Below are 24,915 nucleotides of genomic sequence, written 5' to 3'. Positions count from 1 at the left end.
TTTATAAATATGGGAAATTTCATAATCCTCCGTCCGCGTAATTTTCGTAAAAAGGGGTACAATATTTTTGCTTCACGTATTATTAATGTAAATTCTTGTACTGTAGACAATGTGGTGTCTATTAATAAAATAATTAAACAACAATAGGTGTGCACCGTTCCACTCTAACGCTCCGCCGAAAAGTGACTTCTTAAGAGCGAATAGTTCACCCGGCAGGCTGGCTTTGACTCAGCAATGTTTCCCAGGACATTAGTGGCACCACCTGGATGGCCTAACGGGTTGCCGTACCGATGTGGCCAACGATGCAGAACCTTGGTTTCAGCCCAAAGGCTCCGTTGGCTTGGCGTCCTTGGGATGAGTCCGCGGTAACTCCATTACCCCACCCGGTTTCGGACCTAGGGGGGATTGGACGCTTGGGCGATAGTGCAAGGGAGTCGTTTAGTGGGTGGGGTCCTAAATTCTGCCTTAGGCCCCGGACAGTCCGAAAGTATTCAAAATATTAGAAATACTACAAGAGCAATACAAACGCATGATTTAATTTAGCCCATAGAAATAACAACGATAATGTTTCCACCCCACTTCTGACACAACGAGGAAGTTTATATCCCTATTTGTTTTCTATATACCTAGTTAGAGTATATCTTAATTATTAAATGTTATTAAGTTGATTTCCCCAAAAGACTATAAATGCCTGTCTTTCTACATGTTGATTTGATTCTTAAAACGACGTTAACTGGTTTCAAAATTATCTGAGGCGTACTGCTGGTTGGGTAGCGAGGTTTAAGACTCCACCAAGATATCTGTATGAACACAAAAAAGATATTGGGTTAAAAATTTTATTATCAGTTCTAAGTTTGAACGCAGAATTCTTAGAAACTTTAACGTGATATTTAAAAGGCAAGACGCATTTTCTTTAAAGCGAAATGGAAAACGAACCGATAAAATACCATCACTTTGTTCCTCACTTTTACAACCTTCCGAACGATCTTCGGGCCATTAGCTCGAACTAACAATGTAGCTTTATGGCGGATTTCTTTGACAGCATTTCACCTGTAATACCTTTGTATAAGAATTTCTAGGTAATTATTAGACTTATTCGGTGACGTCCAACGGGTTTTAGAGCAAAGGTTAAGCTGTTCGTAGGCTTTGTTTTTTTTTATACGAATACCCAAACATAGAAGTTTCGAGATTCATTTATGTATTTTATGTGAGATTTTTCGTTCTACAATAACTTTTAAATGCATTCACGGATCTAGTTAGATGAGCTGCTACTGATTTCACTTAATATAGTTTATTCGCTGGTTTTACTGAGTCGTAGACATAATTAAAGGTGTTTTTAAGGCTTAGTCTTACTAGTTTATCGATAGCACAATGCTCAATGTTTGTGATGTGTGATGTGTGATGTGTGATGTGTGAATGTGCAATGTTTTCAATAGAGCGAAGCGGCACTTCACGCCTGGACAAAGACTTTTGCTTTACAAAGCACAGGTCCGGCCTCGCGTGGAGTGCTGCTCCCACCTCTGGACTGGGGCTCCCAAATACCAGCTACTTCCATTTGACTCCATACAGAAAAGAGCCGCTCGGATTGTCGATAATCCCATTCTTACGGATCGTTTGGATCCTCTGGGTCTGCGGAGGGACTTCGGTTCCCTCTGTATTCTGTACCATGGGGAGTGCTCTGAGGAATTGTTCGAGATGATACCGACATCTCGATTTTACCATCGCACCGCCCGCACCGCCCGCCACCGGAGTAGAGTTCATCCATACTACCTGGAGCCACTACGTTCATCCACAGTGCGTTTTCAGAGATCTTTTTTGCCACGTACCATCCGGTTATTTCCGAGTGTTTCCCGAGCGCTATGACATGTCCTTCTTTAAACGCGGCTTGTGGAGAGTATTAAACGGAAGGCAGCGGCTAGGCTCGGCCCCTGGCATTGCTGACGTCCATGAGCGACGGTAACCACTCACCATCATGTGGGCCGTATGCTCGTCTGCCTATACGGCAATAAAAAAAAACAATGTAATCGACGAATAACGATGAATAACATTTTAATCGTCTCTGAAACTTAGTTTTTAAAATGTCTTTATGTATGTATGTGAAAGGGAGTGAAAGTAAAGTATGTGAAACAATATAATGAGAGTAAAAACGGGAGATTAAATCGTAAAAGTAGTAGCAGAAGAAAGAGCATACGGTTCATCAGATGGTAAATGGTTACTGTTGCCCATGGACCTTAGCAATACTAGGCGCAGAGCCAAGCCGCTGCCTACCGCCAAACCGCTATCTGCCGTAAAATTTATATTGTATTGGAATAATAGTTGATCCTTGATAAAATAGCTTGCCATGTGATTAGAGACATTGTCTATTGTACTATTAGGTCTGGATTTAATTGTCTGTCGGCGTCAGTTTCATTATAAAATACATTCACTATCCGAATTGTGATTGTACATTTGTTAGTCTAAAACATGTTAATGCATTGAAACGTTTGAATCTGGAGCGATAATTCATTTATGATCAATGATTGATTGTTTTAAAATAGAATTAAAATTTCTTCTCTTGAAATACTTCAGTAAGACTATTTATTGAAAATGGTAAAGTCGAAGCAAAATTACGAAGTCAAACATCATGTTGAAGGAAAGAAAATGCTCAGAAGTTAATCTGGTGTATCTCAAGTGGACAAAATCAAGAACTAATTTATTATTCCTCAGACAATTCCCGAAAGCTAATTTCTGAAACACGGACATGTGATTGTTTGAGTCGAATAAATTATCATATTATTTAACATTCAAGACACTTTCAATATTTAAGCAGCCGTATTTTTTCTTATTTTACAATAGGACCTAACAATGTTAATTACATAAATTTATGTATTTACGTCTATAATTTTGTTTTATCACGGAAGTATATCATGAATATGAATGAATTATTTATTCATTTAAAAAAAAATATCTATGGGATCTGACACTGGCATAGCCGTATCGCTTGATACCAGTACAATGGGTGGCTCATCTTTTAGGCCACAACGATAATTTTATTTTTATTTGTAATTTTAATTTTTATTTGTAATTTTGTTTTCAATAGCCATAGCTATGTACGTTAACAAGGGCTAAGGCTAAGTAAAGCTATGTACATTATACCATTCAGATTGCAATCCAAATTAGATCTAGGTACTACTTGTACGCTTGGCTAATGTGTACTTTGATGATTGTTTAGTGCATCAATAAAAAAACAAAATGTGTGCAATTCACACGTGTTAGAAGTGAAACCTTCCAAAATTAAAATACAATTATCCTAAACGTCTTAAGTATATGTAAAATTTTGTCATTAGTAAATAATTGTAAGGTAGCGCCCTCTGTGAATTGATATTTTAATTTCACGTATAATGCTAAATTCAAATTCACTACAAGAGCTTTCATACACACGTTAGTATTAAAAAATCTCACAGATGGCGCTGTATTAAATAGTATGTATATTTCTGTCTCACTCTTTGCTGGCTTCATCCTACACATTTTTGTATTTGTGTCTCTTACCTGTCGTTTTTTCCGTTGCATCCGGTTTGAAATCACAACGATTCTAAAGAAGTTTTCACTTCAAAAAGAAAAAAAAACCCTTACATAATAATTATTGCGACTTGAATGTTTGTTAAGCAGTAACCTCTTCTGAATTTAAGACAAAATACATAAGTAAATCAGTAATTTGATTACAGAGCGCGCCCTAAGCCAAGGGCATATAAACATCGACCTATTGAAAGTCGTAAACTGATAATACACAATCCGTTTTCGTCCTTAAGTGGATCTGTTTATTTTGAAGATTGAACAAACATCGGCTCCAGATTACAATGGATTATTAAAAACTTCACACCCGTTGTTTGGGCTCAACGATTGAGAATTATAAAAGGGTGATGTTTTTTGTTGAGATAAAGTTTTGGTGTTTTAATTATATAGGGTCACTTTTTAATACTTTTCTATTGTGTGCGGTACGTAATTTTGGGGAAAAAAATATTTAAATACAAATGTATTTTTTTTTATTAATCCTCAAGTAAATTTTAAGATTTTGTATTTTTTTTATTTTTTTTTATTGCTTAGATGGGTGGACGAGCTCACAGCCCACCTGATGTTAAGTGGTTACTGGAGCCCATAGACATACATAACGTAAAATGCGCCACCCACCTTGAGATACAAGTTCTAAGGTCTCAAGTATAGTAACGACGGCTGCCCCACCCTTCAAACCGAAACGCATTACTGCTTCACGGCAGAAATAGGCAGGGTGGTGGTACCCACCCGTGCGGACTCACAAGAGGTCCTACCACCAGTAAGTAATTACGCAAATTATAATTTTGCGGGTTTCATTTTTATTACACGATGTTATTCCTTCACCGTGGAAGTCAATCGTGAACATTTGTTGAGTACGTATTTCATTTGAAAAATTGGTACCCGCCTGCGGGATTCGAACACCGGTGCATCGCTTCAACACGAATGCGCCGGACGTCTTATCCTTTAGGCCACGACGACTTCAACACTACATACGGAATTTAATTCTGAAATAAAATTTATTATTATTATTATTATTATTAATATACGATTTAGTTTATTTCATGATAAATACGAAATACTGATAAAGCAAAAATTTAATACGAAAATGTTAATGATATCTTTTGTAAGCAAATTCTTTTGGCTGAAAGATCACTCCATTATTCTAAGGTGGAACAAAAGCCTACGTCTGATTTTCACATGATTTCAAACAATTGTTTTCGACGTCTGATCGATCAGGCTTTGACTAAGTCTTTTTCTTATATTCAGTTATGGTTCTAAGGGTGGAATAATTGTTCTATAGTACAAATTTGCTTCCAGCTTCATTCATGTTGTGTCTATCTATGGGTTCCGATAGTCACTCACCGGCATTTACGTTGTAGATGTCTATAGGCTCCAGTAACCACTTAACACCAGGTGGGCTGTGAGCTCGCCCATCCGCCTACGCAATAAAAAAAAATAAAAAAAAAAACATTTTGAGCTCCTCTGCTTCTCTGCCTCAAATCTGATCATCTCTGCAAGACTACAAATATGAAAGATTCCTAAAAAATAATTTAAAGGATTAGATTCGCTTAAGATCTCTATATTAATGGAGTTTAGGTTACATCAAATTATCTTAGATTTTCGTGCATCTCAGAAATCACTTTTATCCAAATCAAACACTTTTATTGTAATAAAGTATTGAAAAATTTTTTATTTCCAATAGTGCACCAATTCACACTTTAGGTGTGTGTTACAGTTTTAATTAAGCACACACTCTAAATATAATGTTAGATTTTCACAATAATATTTTAAATATGAATCGATGATTTCTTGTAAATTTCACAGGACAGGAGAACTGTTACATTCTTAGATTAATATTTGCATCAAAACACAAGTTAGCGTCCCGTCAAAATCGGTCCAGCCGTTCCAGAGATTAGCCGGAACAAACAGACAGACAGACAAAAATTGTAAAAAATGTTATTATGGTGTATATATCTACCGTATATATTATATTCATATGCATGTAGTAAAAAGCGGTTATTTCAATATTACAAACAGACACTCCAATTTTATTTATATGTAATAGATAATTATATATCGACGCTTGAAAGGCAAACGTGACTAAGCGACAATGCGTGAACTTTACAGTAGACTAATTTAAAGTTGAAATAGCTGAAAATAATTCTATTTTAACAAATCTAGCTGTAGGATTGAAATGATTTTAATAAACCTAGAATTATTATTTTTTGCGCATCGAATATGGTTATTGCCTATCATTTATGTACAAAGCAGTTATAGTCGCTTAGTCACGTTTGCCTTTCAAGCGTCGATATGTAATTGGATCAAAAAACCTTATTTCTCCAAAAAAATAAAAAAACATTTTCCCAAAATGTAGGGAGTTGGTATCCTTTGTAATCACACGAGTTAGTCGGAGAGCGATTCTTGGATCACTCCTTGTCGTGCCAATCCACAGAAGTTTCTTGGATATCAAACCCATCTTGTTTGACATGGTCAGAGCATCTTCTTCGACTTAAAAAGGAAAATTATATTAGCAATCGACATAACTATATATTAATACGTGAAGTAAAAACTTTGTATCCCTTTTTACGAAAATTGCGCGGACGGAGAAGTATGAAATTTCTCACACTGATAGAGAATATAGAGAAGGAGTGCACAATGCTAATTTTTTTTTTAAATAATGCATAATAGATACTTTAAATCAATAAAGAAAACATTATACACACTACCATTTATTTGACACAACACATATATAAAAACATACTCTTTGTTTACTGTCAATTGAGAAACTTTTGTTATTGCTTAAAGTCTGTGGTCGAATTGAAAATAGATTAGTATTATTTGTCTTTAAAATTATTGATCTATAGTGCAGTTTTGGCGAATTATATTATCGAATTATAATAGTGTTTGACAATAGAACCATAATAATGTTTAAACTTATAATTTCCTTTAATTATAGTCGAATTTTGACTACTGCGGGGCCACTAGTAATAATAATACAATATAGCCCAGATCATATAATCTAGAGAATTTTGCGTCAAAATACCGCTCTACCGGTAAAATTCCGCAAAATACAGCTTTTTATGTACAACTGAAAAAACATCTACTTCTCGTCACCAATTCATAGTACTTGTTTCAATAGTACTCTTGGTTCTATTTCTTAGAGGTATCTTGAGGTGGCCAAGAAAATGAATAAATGCGTTTACTTCTTCAAATACTCATTATATTATTTTTTAATTGTTTTACAAAATAGTATAATATTGACATGCGCGTCCATCTTTTTTACTCGTGATTTTTTTTTAATTTTGACAGTTGTTGCCACTATTGCGTTTCCTGTTTTGTGATTGGTTCATGCGCTATGACGTCATCGTTGGCCAATCACAGCCATCAATGTATGACGCGACGTTAATGCCCGGTTCCAAAAAATAACGAATCGTCATTGTATTATAACAACTAATCGTAATCATGCTACCAATACGTAGGCGTATATTAGCGTTCCACAACTATTTTACTTGCCGCGTTACCTACGAGCATCCGTCGGCGCGCTGCTTACTAACGAATCCCTCTGCGTTTCGTTAATGCAAATGATTGTGTCACAAAGATCCTTTAGAAATAAAACTCTTTTCAAAATACATAAGTTTTTATTAGTATTTTTACATAAATATTTTAAAATAATATAAATTAATTATAATTCATCACATATGTAATTTTATTTGAACATTCACAATTTAAAAACAGTTACTTTAGTTTTAACTGTAAAGTGAACAAAACGCCATGAAGAGACAAAGGAAACGCCAGATGTCGGCCGGACCGCGCCAAAATACCAAAAAATTTGTGTTAGCGTCGTACTTTGTTGTTCGTTTATTTCATTACAAACTGATAAATTGTAATGTAAGGGAGATATTCCATGATTCCTAGAATTAAAATAAACTAGTAAATACTATTTTCATGTAATCACGTGTTAAATAGTTAACTACTTCATAAAATACCAATTAACAGCTGGCATTAAAAATACGAACCTGGTTCCTTTTACCTTTAAAAAAGGATAAATTTCACCTAACAGTAATTGCACAGACTGCTTGTCGAGCCGAAATCTTAGTTGAAACTCCTGATTATCGAGCTCTGAATAATAATTGATTCTTGTTTTATACACTCTATTACTTCGCGTATCATCACTTGAATCGTCGCTTGAATTCAGTAACATTAAAACTTCGTTATCACTTTCTGAACTCGACATTTTAAAAGAAAAAACACAAACACAAAAATTCCAAAGCACAACCGAACAAAATCGGTAGGTTAAAAAATGCTCTACGCGTGGTAGTTTTGACAGCTCACTGACATTTCTAAAATAATATAGGAACACTACAGACAACAGTCTCCATACAAAACGCAGTACGAACCGTTATGTTAGCCCTCCCATCCGTTAGTAGCAAGTCATCAGTAATTTTAAAAACGAGTCGTTTTTATAGGAACTATTTTGTCCTACGATTCGTAGATATTGTAACGGATCGTAATATAAAACGATTCGTTTTTTGGATATTGGAACCGGGCGTTAGTCACGTTTGCCTTTCAAGCGTCGATATATATTTTGAAGTCGTCGTGGCCTAAAGGATAAGACGTCTGGTGCATTCGTATCTAGCGATGCAACTAGCGATGCAATGAAATAAGTAATTAACAAATGTTCACGATTGACTTCCACGGTGAAGGAATAACATCGTGTAATAAAAATCAAGCCCGCATAATTATAATTTGCGTAATTACTGGTGGTAGGACCTCTTGTGAGTTCGCACGCGTAGGTACCACTACCCTGCCTATTTCTGCCGTGAAGCACTATTGGGTTTCGGTTTGAAGAGATGGGGCAGCCGTTGTAACCATACTGAGACCTTAGATCTTATATCTCAAGGTGGGTGGCGCATTTACGTCATAGATGTCTATGGGCTCCAATAACCACTTAACACCGGCTAGGCGGTGAGCTCGTCCACCCTAATCTAAGCAATAAAAAAATAATACATATACTAGAATAGAAAAAGTAAAATTTATAATTATTGTTTTCGATTTTTGCGCTTTGTTGACATAATTAAAAGTCCTTTTACAATTTGATCCCGCGTTTTTACTCTTATAGCATTGTCTCACGGAAGACAAAGCGACTAAGGGTCGATTCGACCAAACAAGAGTAAATCTTATTCTTAGAATAACTCGTCAGTTAATCGAGAGTAAATCAATTTTACGTTTTACCATTTACAATTCTAAGAAGAATAGTGGGCCTATTCGGGAATTGTCACTATACCGCCGTTTCGCACGGAATAACGGAGCTATTCCTAGAATAAGGTAATGGCGTCAGTCAGTCCAACATCTGATTTCTGTCATTTCATAAATATTTATTCTGTTTTAATTTCAAGTCAACGCAATGCACTAAATTATTATTAATAGTCTGGCATTGTATAATACAACGTTTAAACGAAAAAAAAATAAAACCACACGACAAAACTTGACAATTCCCTCAAACAAACAACAAATAAAAATAACACGTTTGACAGCTGGATATCTTACACAACAGCTACTTTTTCACACTAAAATACGGCAAAATCGAGTTGACGATTTGTATGCTCTTACACTATGCCGTTGAACAACAACATTTATTTGCTGGATTTTATTTTTGTTCACCATTCCCTCTGCTATTCGCGTATTGTTATTCCTAGCACAAGTATACGTGGAAAAACGACTATGGATTTACTCGAGATTAAAATCATGGAATAGGTTATTCCTCGTACAGTTACTCGTGTATAAATTTAAGTTTGGTCGAATCCACCCTAAGGCGTTGATCACCATGGTCCTACGTGACCACGAAAACTGTATATTTTTTTTTTTTTTTTTTTTTTTTTTTTATGATTGAAAATTTACTGGTGGCCCGAAGGCCTTTCCAGTTTCACCAGGACAGGTGGGCGAGCAAAGGCTCAGCCAAGAGGGGCGGGATTTGCTAACAACCGCCCGAGCGCCTCCGAAGGAGACCTAACAACTCAAGAGCAATTGTTTCGCGAATGAATCTACTACCGGATCGGAATCGCGACCCGCTGAGAAGATCCGGCGAGAAACTCAGCGGGCTGATGCATGGGTTAGGCTGCACGTCGACCTCTTTGTCGAGTTCGACGAGTACGGTTACCGGGGTCCCTAAGCCTGCCCCTAGTATTAGAGCTGAAGGCATCTAATGCAACGGTTATTGGATCTGAGGGATCCGTAAGGACGTGTCTAGGGCGTCGACGGTGACTGGCTCCTGCATGATCAGGATTCGGGGAGTAGTCAGCGGCGGCAACGATAAGGCGATTATCATGACGCATAGCCTTATCGAAGTATCGTTCCGACGCTGACTTCATGTATTTCCGAATTGATTCGAGGCCCAGGTCGTCGTGTAGGTCAACGTTCCTCACGAACCACGGAGCCCCGACAGCTAACCTACAAAAGCGGGATTGTAGGGATTGAAGGGTGTCTATGTGTGTGCGGGCCGCGTGAGCGAACACCACACTCGCGTAAGTCATGACGGGCCTTATGCAAGTTTTGTAAAGTGTCACCTTGTTCCGAAGGGACATTTTACTCCGCTTACAGATCATGGGGTAGAGTCTACCGAGAATAAACGCGGCACGGTCACGGACTGATTTTATATGCGGGCGGAATGTCATCGATGCATCCAGGGTAACGCCCAGGTACTTGACCTTCCTAGCCCAGGGTATGGGTTGTCTAAAGAGAGTAATCGGGGGTGTGAGATTCCTCCTCCTAATCCGGGAGGAAATCCGTGTGGAGCTTCCCCTCTGAAATAGCACCGCAGTACTTTTCGATGGGTTGATGTCTATGCGCCATTTTCGGAACCACTGTCCTAGGGCTAGGGCTGCGCTCTGAAGCTTCTTCGCGATTAGGGACTTATTTCTACTAGAATAGTAAACAGTCGTGTCGTCGGCGAATAAAGCTAAATGGGTCGGCGGCGACCGGGGAATATCGTTGACGAATAAGCTAAATAGGAGGGGTGAGAGGACAGAGCCTTGCGGGACTCCAGCTGTGAGAGGTCGTGGGGAGGAGCGGGTTCCCTCGACTCGATATCGAAAAGAGCGGTTCGACAAGAAGTCCCGTATGATGAGCACGAGACTATCCGGCACGCCCATGTTGAATAGTTTGAAAATCAAACCATTGTGCCAGACTTTGTCGAACGCTTTTGCGACGTCGAAGAAGAGAGCTCCCGTGTATAACGGTTTTGGTCGATTAAGCCCCACAAGAATGTGCTCCGTGAGGCGGTGCACCTGTTGAACGCATGAGTGATTTGTACGGAATCCGAATTGTTCATCGATGAGAATGCCCTTGGATGAGACGAAGTCTCTGAGGCGTTTGTAGAGCAGACGCTCATACAGTTTGCCTAGAGACATGAGGAGGCTAATCGGGCGGTAGCTCGTCGGATGATTTTTTGGTTTACCGGGTTTATGTATGCCGATAACGTCCGCTTCTTTCCACACCGCGGGAAAGATACAGTTCGCCATAGCGGCATTGAAAATAGATGCCAACATCACGATGAGTTGGACGGGTAGAAGTTTAATAACGCGGTTGGATATACCGTCGGAACCGGGAGCCTTGCGAGGACGTAGGTCTTTGATCAAGTCTTTAACTTCCATCGGGGTGACGGGTGGTAACGCATCCGAGGGTGGCAAGGAGGCTCTGCGTTCTACCTCACTGTCTACTAATTCTACATGAACAGGGTCCATGGATTGAGTGCTGGGCGTGCACTGGGTTTGCAGTGTATCGGCCAGCAGCTCTGCTTTTTCATCATCATCGAACGCCGCGAGTTGGCCTGAGGGGCCTACGAGGGGGGGCATAGTTACTACCGTATCCGATTTGAGAGTACGAGCTAAGCGGTAGTAAGACCTTTGGGAGGGCGCGAGTCTTTCTAAGAAATCAGACCATCTGGCATCTCGAACTTCGGCGATGCGAGACTTTACGTCGCGTTGTAGGGCACGCATTCGAGTACGATTATCCACGGTAGGATACCTATCGTAGGCGCGGATCGAGGCGTTCTTAGCTCTAAGGAGTTCCCTAATATCGTCCGGCAATTTGAAGCGGTGAAGGAAGTCCTCCGCTACAACTTGCTTCGATGACCTATTTAATGTCGAGGTGATGTGTGACGTTAAGATGTCTATGGCTTCAGCGGTATCCTGAGGAGACGGGGTAGAGTCCGGGCTAAACGGGAGCGATGGTGGATCAGATTCAGCCAGGCTGATGCCCAGCGTGTGCCAATCCACCACAGTCCTCGTGACGGGAACGGAATCGGGAGCGCGACCGAGCTTCATAACGACGGGACGATGGTCTGAATCTAACTCTGAAACTACTTCGATCGAGTGTAAGCGCAGAGTTACGTTTTTTAATAACGCTATGTCGAGTATATCCGGGCGATGCGCGATATTTAGCGGGTAGTGAGTCGGGGTTAGCGGAGCGACGATATCGAAGGCGAGATCATCGACTAACGCGTCAAGCCGCCTGCCATTCGGGGTTGTGGTGTGCGAGTTCCACCTGACGTGTTTACAATTAAGGTCGCCCGCCAGAATGACAGAGCTTCCCATGCCGAGCAGCGCCTCGATATCGCTGCTTAGAACGATCTTATCCGGTGGAAGATAAACGGACGCGATAACGATCGGCGCGTGTCCAGTCAGTGAGATTCGGCATACTGATGCTTCGATGTTAGAAAGCGCGGGGGGGTCGAGTGGGACGCAGTGCAGGGCTCGTCTATAGTAAATGACGGTACCACCACCACGAGCAGTGAGCCTGTCGTTCCTAACCATGTTATAGTTCGCGATTTTAGGGTCGCGGCGCGCGGGCTTAAGCAGGGTCTCCTGCACCAAAAAGATGTCAATTTGATGGTCACGCAAAAAATCACAAACCTGATCACGTTGATTTGCGAGACCGTAAGCGTTAAAAAATCCTATCGTTACGGATAGGGGCTTTATTCTACTTATGTACGCCATTGATTACCGGCGGAGCGAGGGGAGGACGTACGTATTTAACGACGCGTATACGTCAGCGTATTCTTGCACAACGGCGATGAAGTGTTGTGCAGTGGAGGCAGCGCGAATGGCGTCACCTAAAGCGTTAACGCGCTCAAAGTTAATCGATTGAAAGAAGTCGATCGCTAGAGCAAGATTGTCGGACGCTGTCGGAGGGAAATTCGCGGGGGAGGGACGTATCGCGGGGGTGGGACGAGTCGCGGGGGCGGGACGAATCGCGGAGGAGGGAGTTGTAGCCGTGTTCGTGTACGGCAGCGGTCTCGCCCAGGCCGAGCCACTGGGCACCGGCGCCGGAACGAACGCTGGCTTAGCCTGCGACACAGAGGGTGCCGAGGCTTTGATGTCTGGATGGGAAGCTCGGAGGCGGTTTTGGCGGGCGACGCGGCGATTTATTTTCGGGGCTCGGGGGCATCCGCGGTAATTTGCGGGGTGACCCTGTGTTCGACACAGGACGCAGCTAGGCGGTTCCGTCGCGGTTTTTTGATCGCGAGTGCATAGGGCCGTAGCGTGATCGCCTAAACACTTAACGCATCGGGGGCGCGCGTGACAGTTACGGGAAGAATGCCCGTACAGTTGACAGTTATGGCACTGGCTAGGAGTGCCTTTTTTATGGGGGGCTTCGACGGCGATACCGGAGAGCCTACAGACGGTCCGTATGTTAAAAATTTGCTTACCCTCGGGGGTAGGCTGGAGGGCGACTAGAACCATATTATATGGTTCCCTACCGCGGCCGGTGTGCATGCGGTGCACTGAATTTACTGGTAGGCCTTGTTCCAGAAGGTCGGCCTTGACGAGTTCGGCATCCAACTCTTTAGGGATGCCACGTATGACGGCACGGAGTTCGCGTTCCTCCTGGAGCGTATACGTATGGAAACTTATACGCTCCTTACGGAGGTAAGAAGAGAGGGCCCTATGGTCGTCGGGTGTTTGAACCTTAATTTGAATGCCGTTCGCGAGGTTACGGGCATTCGTGAAATTTATATTTTTGGCCTTAAGGGCCAGGCAAACTCGATCCCAAGCTGCCTTCTCCTGAAGGATAACCGGGGGAGGGGTCTGGGTTTTATTTTGAGCCACCGGACGCGGCGACGGAGTGGCACGGGCTGGGGGCGCAACGGGAGTCTGAGGGCGGGGGCGCGACGCGTTCACGGCTTTGCTAATTTTAGCGGCCGCGGGAGCTCGAGACTCCGCGGCACGCTTCTTACCCTTCTGTACCAGGGTGAATCCATCCGTCGATGAGGCGGGGGCGAGGTCGACCTCCATGTCCGAGTCAGAGTCGGAGCACGAGGAGGCGGGTGCAGGCGACCTACGAGCAAGTGTATGTGCTTTAGAGGGCGCGACGGAGGCCGCGGATGATCGCTCAGCTGAAACGATGGTCACGGCGGACGACGCAGCAGCTTTTCTCGCCAGTATAGGCGACACGGGAGCGGCAGGCACGACAGAGGCTGCGGTGCTCAATGCAGAAGCTCTGCACGCAGGTACAGGCGACGCAGGAGCAGCGAGCGCGGCGGAGTCCTCGAGAGGGCTCGCAGTGTGATTGGCCTTGAAGGCCAGAAACTCTGAGGCGAGCTGTGGGTGGCGAAGTCGGAGGAATTCCGCGAATACAGCGTCCATGATCGCTGAGTACCCAGGTGGGGCGGCCCCGAGTCTTGAAAACACTCGCCTTGCGGCGAGGCCCCAAGTTCTCGGACCTGAGCGGTTCTATTGAACACAGGTGGCAATGCGGCGCGATTACTACAGGACAAAGAAAAAGCACAACAAAACAGAAATTACAAAAAGAAACAAAACAAATAAATACTTGCAGGAAAACCCTTTGTCGGCAAATGTTCCACGAACACAAAAATAACTAAAACAAAACAAATAAAAGCTTCCAGGAAACACACTTGGTCGGCAGATGTATCACGAACACAGGCCGCGCGAACAATGGCCGGGCTAACAAAAGCCGGGCGAACAAAGACCGGGCGATCGAGTGGACGATGAGCACGTCCGCACGTGACGGGTGCCTCTATCGGAATGAAAACTGTATAGTGTTCAAATGCCAACTATAATGTAACGATAGCAAAAAATACGAGCTTTTAAAGCAAATGTAGTATTACTAAATGAAAAAAAAAAATCAATAAACATAAAACTTTTGTTCACGAACTTACTTATCTGGATCAGAGTTGAGCATGCACTGCAGGATACTTCCTGTACAATAGGTACTTGTGAAAAGGAAGGGTCCGCTACATACATAGTTGCTCTTATATACAGTCCCTGTGGCAACTCCGATGACTGTAAGCTCTGAGCCCACCCACGTTACCAATGGACCTCCGTGGTCGTTCTGTGAACGATAGTTATTATTTTTATTTTTTTTGTTATTGCTTAGACGGATGGACGAGCTCACAGCCCACCTGGTGTTAAGTGGTTACTGGAGCCCATAGACATCTACAACGTAAGCGCCGCCACCCATTGAGATATAAGTTCTAAGGTCTCAGTATAGTTACAAAGGCTGTTCCACCTTTAAAACCGAAACGCATCACTGCTTCGACGCAGAAATAGGCAGGATGGTGGTGCTTACCCGGGCGCTTCACGGCAGAAATAGGCAGGGTGGTAGTACCAACTGTGCGGACTCATAAGAGGTCCTACCACCAGTAGTTACCTTTACAGAATTTGTAGTAGCCTAAAGGAAATAATAAAAAAACATCCGATGCATTCGTATCGAGTGATGTGTCTATGCTGGTATTCGAATTCCTCAGACGGGTACCAATTTTTCTAATGAAATACGTACCTACTTAATGAATGTTCGCGAATTACTTCCATAATATAGGAATAATATCGTGCAATTTAAATTAAGACCACAAAAATATTATTTGCTTATTTACTGCTGTTACGGAGTCTTTTGAGCCCGCGCAGATATTACGACTCTGCTTATTTCTGCGGTGAAACAATAAACCGTTTCAGTTTGAAGGGTGGGGTAGCGGTTCTACTGTAAAATCGAAACATAGAATCACGTCTAAGGGTATGTAGCGGCATTTAAGTTGTGGATGTCTATGGGTTCCAGTAACCACTTAACCAGGTGGGCCGTGAGTTAACCCACCCATCTAAGTAGTTAAAAGAAGTGGAGTTCATTTTCCCAATGAATCATCCGGCTTTACCACATAGAACTATCTACAATATTCCCTATGATATGTTCTTCTGCAAACCAACTTTAAAAAGAGTTAGTTCTTCACGGAAGGTAGTGAGTGTCCTTAGTATTGCTTACGCCTATAGGTGAAGGTAAATATTTCTGATCAGGTGCGCGGCTGGCTTGTCTACCGAATAATGGCAATGAACAAAAAATGTATTATCACTGACAAGAAACAATAACAACCAAAATTTAACATACATTTTTTCTTTGGTTTATGCGGGTAGTAAACAAAATCAAAACTAATTTTACGATTTAACATCCATGGTAAGTGGTAAACACATTATTCAAGTGTCGGCGTATAAAATTTAGTCGTTACCCCTTGGCCACAGCCGAGAGCGGTGCGAATTGCGGTGCGTCGTGAGGCGCGGCAAGCGGGAGCGGCGAAAACAAATGGTAGACAACCTATGAAGTATGCCACAGCTACTGGCGGTGCGTTTTGCGGTGCGTTGCGAGGCGCGGTGAGAGGCGCGTGACATCTGGCGGCGACGAGCTGCACGATGTGCGAGTGAAACAAATGTACTAGACAATATGGAGGCGGCCACAGTTCAGAGCGGCGCGCGCGGCGGTGTCGGTGGACGCATTGAGGCATCGCGCGACCGAAACAAATCATTTTGTTTTTACCGCGCGTTGAGCTAATAAAATATAATGGATGTGGAACAATTCATTAGTGAAATACTGAGTAGACCAGAAATATGGATGTCAAAACATCCACATCATAAATATAGGCATGTTATAAAAAAAATGTGGGACGAAATAAAACAACAATTTTCTGGTACTAATGGTTTCCTAAATACTCTTGGATAGGATTATTGAAATAAAATTTGAAATTTGAATTGATTTCGTATTCTAGATGCTTGAACCGTTGCTCGATTATTCCGTCTTGATCTGCGTTCGCTATTGTGAATATTGGAGTCTCCAAACTGGGAAACAAGCTGAAAATCTGCATCTCTGTCTCCATCACTTTCTTTTAAGGCACGAAACCTTTATAATCAATGTCGCGTGCTTTTTGTTTCCCTTTACACTTTTCGTAAAAATACGAAAGTTATTAGTTAGAATACCAAACGCGTACTGAATTGTGACACTTGCCCGGGATAATGTTTTGTCGAAAATTATTTGTTCCGCATTTAAACCACCCGGTGGATATGGGCGCATCAAATAATTTTTAAGAGGATAGGCTTTATCAGCAATTAACACGTATGGTAAATTGAGATTTGAACCTGGTAATCTCTGTGAAGGTTGAATCTATTAATAATCTATTTACCGGGATAGTTCTTATATTCCTAATATTCCTAATATAATACCTAATAAATAGGGTGAAATTCGCCAAGTTCTCTCTTTTTCTAACTGGGTGCGCTCCTATTCTTGATTGAATAATATCTTCAGCTAAGAACGCACTTATTTCAAGGTAATATCGTGCCACTTTTGAAAGGGAAATTTGATAGGGCTTTCTAAATACGTGCACCTCTGACGCCGCCGCCGTCGCAACTAGTCTAGCTGTGGCATACCCCCGCAAAACACGCCGCCCGCCGCGCCTCGCAACGCACCGCAAAACGCACCGCCAGTAGCTGTGGCCAGGCCCTTACCCCTTGGCCACAGCCGAGAGCGGTGCGAATTGCGGTGCGTCGTGAGGCGCGGCAAGCGGGAGCGGCGAAAACAAATGGTAGACAACCTATGAAGTATGCCACAGCTACTGGCGGTGCGTTTTGCGGTGCGTTGCGAGGCGCGGTGAGAGGCGCGTGACATCTGGCGGCGACGAGCTGCACGATGTGCGAGTGAAACAAATGTACTAGACAATATGGAGGCGGCCACAGTTCAGAGCGGCGCGCGCGGCGGTGTCGGTGGACGCATTGAGGCATCGCGCGACCGAAACAAATCATTTTGTTTTTACCGCGCGTTGAGCTAATAAAATATAATGGATGTGGAACAATTCATTAGTGAAATACTGAGTAGACCAGAAATATGGATGTTAAAACATCCACATCATAAATATAGGCATGTTATAAAAAAAATGTGGGACGAAATAAAACAACAATTTTCTGATACTAATGGTTTCCTAGATACTCTTGGATAGGATTATTGAAATAAAATTTGAAATTTGAATTGATTTCGTATTCTAGATGCTTGAACCGTTGCTCGATTATTCCGTCTTGATCTGCGTACGCTATTGTGAATATTGAGTCTCCAAACTGGGAAACAAACTGCTGAAAATCTGCATCTCTGTCTCCATCACTTTCTTAAGGCACGAAACCTTTATAATCAATATCGCGTGCTTTTTGTTTGCCTTTACACTTTTCGTAAAAATACGAAATTTATTAGTTAGAATACCAAACGCGTACTGAATTGTGACATTTGCTCGGGATAATATTTTGTCAAAAATTATTTGTTCCGCATTTAAACTACCCGGTGGATATGGACGCATCAAATAATTTTTAAGAGGATAGGCTTTATCAACAATTAGCACGTATGGTAAATTGAGATTTGAAGGTTGAATCTATTAATAATCTATTTATCGGGATAGTTCTTATATTCCTAATATTCCTAATAGAATACCTAATAAATATATAACTATGTAACTATACGTGAGACCGTAGAACTTATATCTCAAGGTGGGTGGCGCATTTACGTTGTGTATGTCTATGGGCTCCAGTAACCACTTAACACCAGGTGGGCTGTGAGCTCGTCCACCCATCTAAGCAATAAAAAAATAAAAAAAAATAGGGTGAAATTCGCCAAGTCCTCTCTTTTTCTAACTGGGTGCCTATTCTTAATTGAATAATATCTTCAGCTAAGAACGCACTTATTTCAAGGTAATATCGTGCCACTTTTGAAAGGGAAATTTGATAGGGCTTTCTAAATACGTGCACCTCTAACGCCGCCGCCGTCGCAACTAGTCTAGCTGTGGCATACCCCCGCAAGTCACACCGCCCGCCGCGCCTCGCAACGCACCGCAAAACGCACCGCCACTAGCTGTGGCCAGGCCCTTAAACATCTGTGACCACGAAAACTATAGCATTTGTAACGTCCGAAATAATTTAATGTAAAATAAGTAAAAGTGAGATTGAACCGTTGAAGTACCGTTTGAAGTATATTTAAAAAACTAATATAATTTGCATTAGAAATGATTAAAGATTTTTTTGAGAATTTTCTCAAAAGAGCGACACAGGGCGTGATGTGTCATTTTGTTGATGTTATCATTATGTATAATTTTGAATAACTGTTAGTATTATCACTGGTGGTAGGACCTCTTGTGAGTCCGCACGGGTAGGTACCACCACCCCGCCTATTTCTGCCGTGAAGCAGTAATGCGTTTTAGTTTGAAGGGTGGGGTAGCCCTTGTAACTATAGTGAGACCTTAGAACTTATATCTCAAGGTGGGTGGCGCAATTAAATTGTAGATGTCTTTGGGCTCCAGTAACCACTTAACACCAGGTGGGCTGTGAGCTCGTCCACCCATCTAAGCAATAAAAAAAAATTAGTAAGCGAAGATCACAGTAACTTACCAGATTTTTATACTTATGTAACATTTAAAAAGGCTGTTATTATAGTCTATCCTTTTCTATTCGCAATGTTTCCTCTATTTGCTTACATTCAAATCTCGGTTACGAAAAACCGCAAACCGCTCCAAACGATTACAATGCGAAAGTGTTTGAGGATTGCTTAGTCGTCATAAGTACTTATTTACCCGAAACATTGAATTTTAACTAAGTAAATCCTTCGTGCTATTATAGTCAAAATAGACTGAAAATTTTTTAATACGTAATTCTTAGAATAAGCGAATGAGTAATTAATAAAAACCTGACAGATTCCTCCTTCGCGTCTTGTTTTCGAAGCCTTCGAATCAAATGGTTCCGATGTATTTGTATTACTTCCAATAATGTTTTTGTTGACATTTTTCATACACTAATAACGAAAAAAATTTTAATAGCTTTTATTTGTTGTTAATCACGTAATTATTAGTTGTTATGGGCGGGTTCCTTTATAGTAAGCTTAATAATAAAATAATAATGGAGAAAATAGATTTTGTAGTTTCATGTCTCAAGGTAAGATTTACCTTATTGTGCTTATGGATTCAGTGAATTTTACCAAATAAAAAAAATGCTTACTAGAATCATGTCATATAAATAGGCAATTATAAGTATTTGAGTCAAACTACCTTATTTCTCCAAAAAAAGAAAAAAAACATAGCCAACGCCGCAGAAAGTAGACACCAGTAGTTTTTAATACGATAAATAATAATAAAACATTTCAATAAATTCAACTGAAAATATATTTAATATATTCGAAGTCAATTAGAAAGGCAATAATATTAAGGATAACTTAGAAACAACTGGTCTAATCTTGATCTAATTCAAATGGCACCTTGTCGAATCAGAAGCAATAGATTTAGAATTTAAAAAAATACCATAAAAATTGGTTTACCTATAGGTACACATATATATATATACTCTCAAGTATAGTTACAACGGTTGCCCCGCCCTTCCAACCGGGACGCATTACTGCTTCACGGCAGAAATAGGCAGGGTGGCGGTACCTACCCGCACGGACTCACAATAGGTCCTACCACCAGTAAATGCGTTGTAACATTGATGAAGGCATTGGATATTTACTTACGCCAGCCGATGGGGTATCACCGGACCTTCTCGAGCAGCGTTCGTTATCTGTTTTACCAATTTCTAGTAAATTACCATCACCGTCTATTATACCTGAACCGCTTGCGCAGATGAAGTATTTTTGGATCAAGTCTGATATGGCAACATTGTACATAGATTGGCATACGCTCTTTTCGATAATTCTCGTCGTAGCCTCTTGGAGATATTCTGAGTTCCTGTCCCCTATATCATTTTGCTGAAAAGTGAAATGCTTAATGCCTGTATGTTATCTACTGAACATTTTTTATGTAGGTATAACTTTGAATGAAAATAGATGGACTGTGGGTCCCTATTGGGAAATTTATTATATTTACTGGTGGTAGGACCTCTTTTATTGGTGGCAGAACCTTTTGTCAGCCCGCACGGGTAGGTACCACCACCCTGTCTATTTCTGCCGTGAAGCAGTAATGCGTTTCGGTTTGAAGCGAGATGTCTATACAGTTGGATATATTTATTTATTGAGGTTCTCGTGCTTGGTGGTCAGTTTTGGTATGAAATGGAGAACTTCATCAAGGATAACTCACTACAATTAACTTCTAACTAATAATTATTCAGGTACCTAAGTGCTGTGAGCCGGGACATTGACAAATAAAATGCGATAAAGACGATACGGATAAATGAATAGAAAAAACTGACTGATCTGAAGTGTGACGTTCCCCATCCATATACAACGGCGCTGGTTTTGGGCATTTGATATTTCATTTCATAATTGATTCTTATGGGAGCCGGGATGTATGAACAGTGTAGTCGGTACGACACGTCGGAGAAGTTGTAGGGCTTCTCAACAATGGCTACTCCAATATCCAGATGTGACCACATCTGGTTGTCTTCATATTTAAAGTTGTAAGCTGAAAGGTTCGTTAAAATCTCTTATTAAAAAGAACTAGAGTAAACGCTAAATACATGAAATATTTCATAGAATGCTCAAAGGTCATTTATAAAGAGTAGGAGAAAAAACGACCAAAACATTGCGGTAGAATAACTAACAGCGGTTTGAATATGAGCGATCGCGTAGAGCAGTTAAAGGTATAACAGTAGCGTCCTCTTCAAATATTATATCATCTTAAATTATATTAAAAAAAAATGTAGTGTTGAAATTTGGAGTGGTAATGACAAAAGGAACAAATTTTAAATGTGCATTTCAATTTCTGTCATTTTAAGTTTTCTTTCTTTTATAAGTGACCTTCGCTAGAAGACTAATGGAATATCCATTTGTCATAGGGGTTAGAAGATAAGAAATTACCTTTGGGCACACATATTTGTATGACTTTCTGTTTCCAAAGTCTAGTACAAGGATCATTCTCGATTTCCATATGGTTCACGTACTTTTTATAACCAGCTATTACGTACAAATGATTGATTTCTACAAGGCACGCCGCTGAGGTGAGGATCTTTCTGGGAGACACTATTGCTCCACCGCACAGCCACGAATCATGATTGATTTTGCTTAAATTTGAGCTTAGAAAATACACCTGAAAATTGTCGTATTCAAACGAGCAATTTATTAGAGAAAATACGATACGAACGCTTAGTAACAGTGACATCAATTTAGCTACCGTCATAAATCTAATTTGATCTAAATTCTATGATTTTGTTTCATATAATTTTGTTATTAGCACAAAGCATTATAAGTTTTTTGCTTCAGTTTGCTTAGATTCGTGGTCAGTTCGGTAGAGGTCAGATCGCATTTTAATATGAAGTTTGAGATAGCATTATCAGATTACGATGATGCCTTAATGTGGGGCGCTGGAATTTGAGCTATCATATCTCAAATTTTTTTTTTTTTTTTGTCAGGAGGAAATCGCCGGACTTCCGCCCTCCACTGGGGATGGAGGGCGGGGCATGTCAGAGTCCAACTGACTAAAACCTCCTGTCGCTCAACAACCAACGTCCAAACCTCGCGTGAGACAAAACTCATGAAGAGGCAGAGGGGGGAAAGTGAAGCGTTTAGTGCGGAGCACATCTCTCCCATCACCCTCCCCCTCGGGACGCCGGACCGGCGGTCGTCGGCGCCACGACCACCAGCCCTCTCGGTCGGCAGGCTATCCGAAGCCCGCCTAGATGGCGCCGGTTAGAGTGAGCTATCCTACGGAATACCCCGCTGGACCAGAACCAGCGTGAGTCGAGGATAGCCGGCCTTCCATCACCCGGATGCTCTTGCGTAAAACGCGTGCAGAGCAGCTTGCACGTCGTCTTCTTAGGCCCCCTTCGCCGGTCCCCAGACCGACATGTGAGGGGGACCCGAAACACTTAGAGGGCCAGGGCTTGGGCGAGATCCGCCTCCCTGGCCCCCGCTCGACGGCGGCGGGATTGTGCGTCTCTCAAGCGCCCCGCCGCCTCCTTCTGCGAGATGGTGCACTCGCAGAAGTCGAGCATCGCCTTCCACGACTCGTCGTCGCCGAGCATCGATGCCACAACACTCAGCAACGACAAGTCGTTTCCTGTTTTTGCGACGAGGACACGGCGCCACCCCTCCCATGCGGGGCAGGCAACGAGCGTGTGCTCCGCCGTGTCCAAGTCGCAACCACAATGGTGGCACTCTGCCGTCGGCTCGGCTCCGATCCGGTGCAGGAACTCACCGAAGCAACCATGCCCAGTGAGCACCTGCGTGAGCCGGAAAGTGAGGCGTCCTCTGTCACGATTCACCCAATCCACAAGGACCGGGCGAATCGCCTCGACGGTCCTACGACCGGCCGAAGGATCAGCCAGCCGTCTGGACCATGACTCCAGCACGGACCGCCGAGATTGGGCCCTCCGCGCTCTGACCACACTGGGGCTGGGACGCGCCACGCCCCGGGCACGAAGGTCAGCCCGCCACTGATAATCAGATCATATCTCAATAGCATAATTTCTACATTAGTAAAAAAACAAATATAATACACCAACACTTACCATATATGGTTTATCGCTAGTTATTATTTTACCTCCAAATATTCGTCTATGACCGCCGAGCACTGAATTATTAAAGAAAAAAAAGAGATTATCTATATATTAATACGTGAAGCAAAAACTTTGTTCCCCTTTTTAAGAAAATTCCGCGGACGGAGGAGTATGAAATTTCCCACACTTATATAGAATACAGAGATGGAGTGCAGAATGCTAATATTTTTTATTTATTATGCCTTAATAATACACTAACTCAATAAAAAAACATTACGCACACTACCGTGTATTTGACACACACACTTAAATATACGAGTAGGTACTCTTTGTTTATTATCAAACTTTTGTTATTGCTTAAAGTCTGTGGTCAAATCGAGAATAGGTTATTACGAGTATTGCTTATCTTTAATATTATTTGTCTATAGTGTAGTATTGGCAAAATCTGTGATTTCAGAAGTAACAGTAATAGTCTTTGACAATAGAACCGTAATAATGTTCTAACTTATAATTTCAATTAATTATAGTCGAATTTCGACTACACTGGTCATCATCTCATGATGTAAGACGCTACAACTACAACAAGACGGATTGACCGTCTTTACAACCGATGACAGGGTATTATGAGCTCAGACGGACGGACTCATATTGTTTTTGGCGTATTCCCACTGCTAAGCAACTAAGAGTTTACTCACAGAATACATACCTTCCGGTTTATAGATTAAAAAAATAAATTACCATCGCGACTGAAACCGATGATTATTAAAACACAACAATGTCCAAAAGTTAGCATTGCCGCATAATAATAATAATAATAGCAATAAAACAATTAAAAAACTTTGTGATTTAATTTATAGAACATATCAAGCGTGTTATTGCAATTTGATTGACTGATTGTTTTTTCTTGGTTTTTTCTTCTTATTTTTGTTAGAACCCCAATAAAAACTATTGAAATCGCTGATTGGATTTGTACAAAGCCCGTTGCGGTTCTAAATTTATTTTCGATACGATACAGCACGGTAGCTAGTAATATATTTCAGGTCAGTTAATGATCTCACGGCCTAGCTTAAAGCTGTTAGCGGAACCCATATACATCCAAAACACGCTCACTTCGAAACACATAGCTTAAGTTGATATCGATAGGAAAATCGATTTTTATCTAAGCTGTAATTAAATGAAACGAATAATAACATCATAACATCGTCATTTAATTAGAAGCGTAATTTGTAAATATTAACTCTTATTTTTTTTCGAATCTTTTTTTTGACTCTTATTTTTCCACTGAAATTCGCTGTCAGTAATTTCCGTAGTACCGTTACAGGAGCCTGATCGCCGAGTACTGAAAGGAAAAGTTCATTAGGATATTTTATTGTACACTAAGACAACAATACATATGTGTTTGTAACTATATATTAATAAATAATAAATAAATAAATATTTACTAACAATTACGCCACGGTAACTGATCCCGTGATAAGTTCGTAAAGAACTTGTGTTACAGGTACCAGATAATGGAAATAAATGTAAGATTTTTATTATACACATACATATATTTAATATACATCCATAACCCTGGAAAAGACATTTATATTTATCATACAAATATCTTCCCTTGGCGGGATTCGAACCCGCGACCCCCTTGTGTAGTGACCATGTCACT

At 41.3% G+C, this 24,915-nt stretch overlaps 2 protein-coding genes across 2 annotated transcripts in view; both read right to left on the bottom strand.

Moving 5' to 3' along the window:
* Positions 1-14,702: 14,702 nt before the first annotated feature.
* LOC149499779 (uncharacterized) lies at positions 14,703-21,937 on the bottom strand. Its single transcript, XM_089738737.1, has 7 exons — positions 21,619-21,937; positions 20,935-21,223; positions 20,849-20,879; positions 20,338-20,571; positions 17,310-17,483; positions 16,043-16,216; positions 14,703-14,880 (listed from the first exon to the last, which is right to left on the bottom strand). Exons 1-7 carry the CDS (start codon positions 21,935-21,937, stop codon positions 14,704-14,706), a joined length of 1,398 nt encoding a protein of 465 aa, XP_089594863.1. The 3' UTR covers position 14,703.
* A 2,227-nt stretch (positions 21,938-24,164) lies between these two features.
* The window catches only part of LOC114249139 (uncharacterized), an 80,513-nt gene continuing 79,762 nt past the window's right edge, over positions 24,165-24,915 (bottom strand). The window contains exon 11 of the mRNA XM_089738735.1: positions 24,165-24,594. Within this exon, the coding sequence (XP_089594861.1) occupies positions 24,489-24,594 (106 nt within the window). The 3' untranslated portion in view covers positions 24,165-24,488. The remainder of the gene's footprint in view (positions 24,595-24,915) is intronic.

The sequence above is a fragment of the Bombyx mandarina genome, chromosome 26 (genome assembly GCF_030267445.1).
Source record: "Bombyx mandarina strain Sakado chromosome 26, ASM3026744v2".
Lineage (NCBI taxonomy): Eukaryota > Metazoa > Arthropoda > Insecta > Lepidoptera > Bombycidae > Bombyx > Bombyx mandarina.
This window is presented reverse-complemented; position numbering and strand designations above follow the sequence as displayed.

Coding starts and splice junctions, on each gene's coding strand:
- LOC149499779 (XM_089738737.1), bottom strand. CDS start 21,937: ATGACGGTAGCTAAATTGATGTCACTGTTACTAAGCGTTCGTATCGTA. Junction 17,484..20,337: donor GTGATACCCCATCGGCTGGC/GTAAGTAAATAT, acceptor CACATCGTGCAG/CTCGTCGCCGCCAGATGTCA. Junction 14,881..16,042: donor CTCTCGGCTGTGGCCAAGGG/GTAACGACTAAA, acceptor TATCGTTCACAG/AACGACCACGGAGGTCCATT.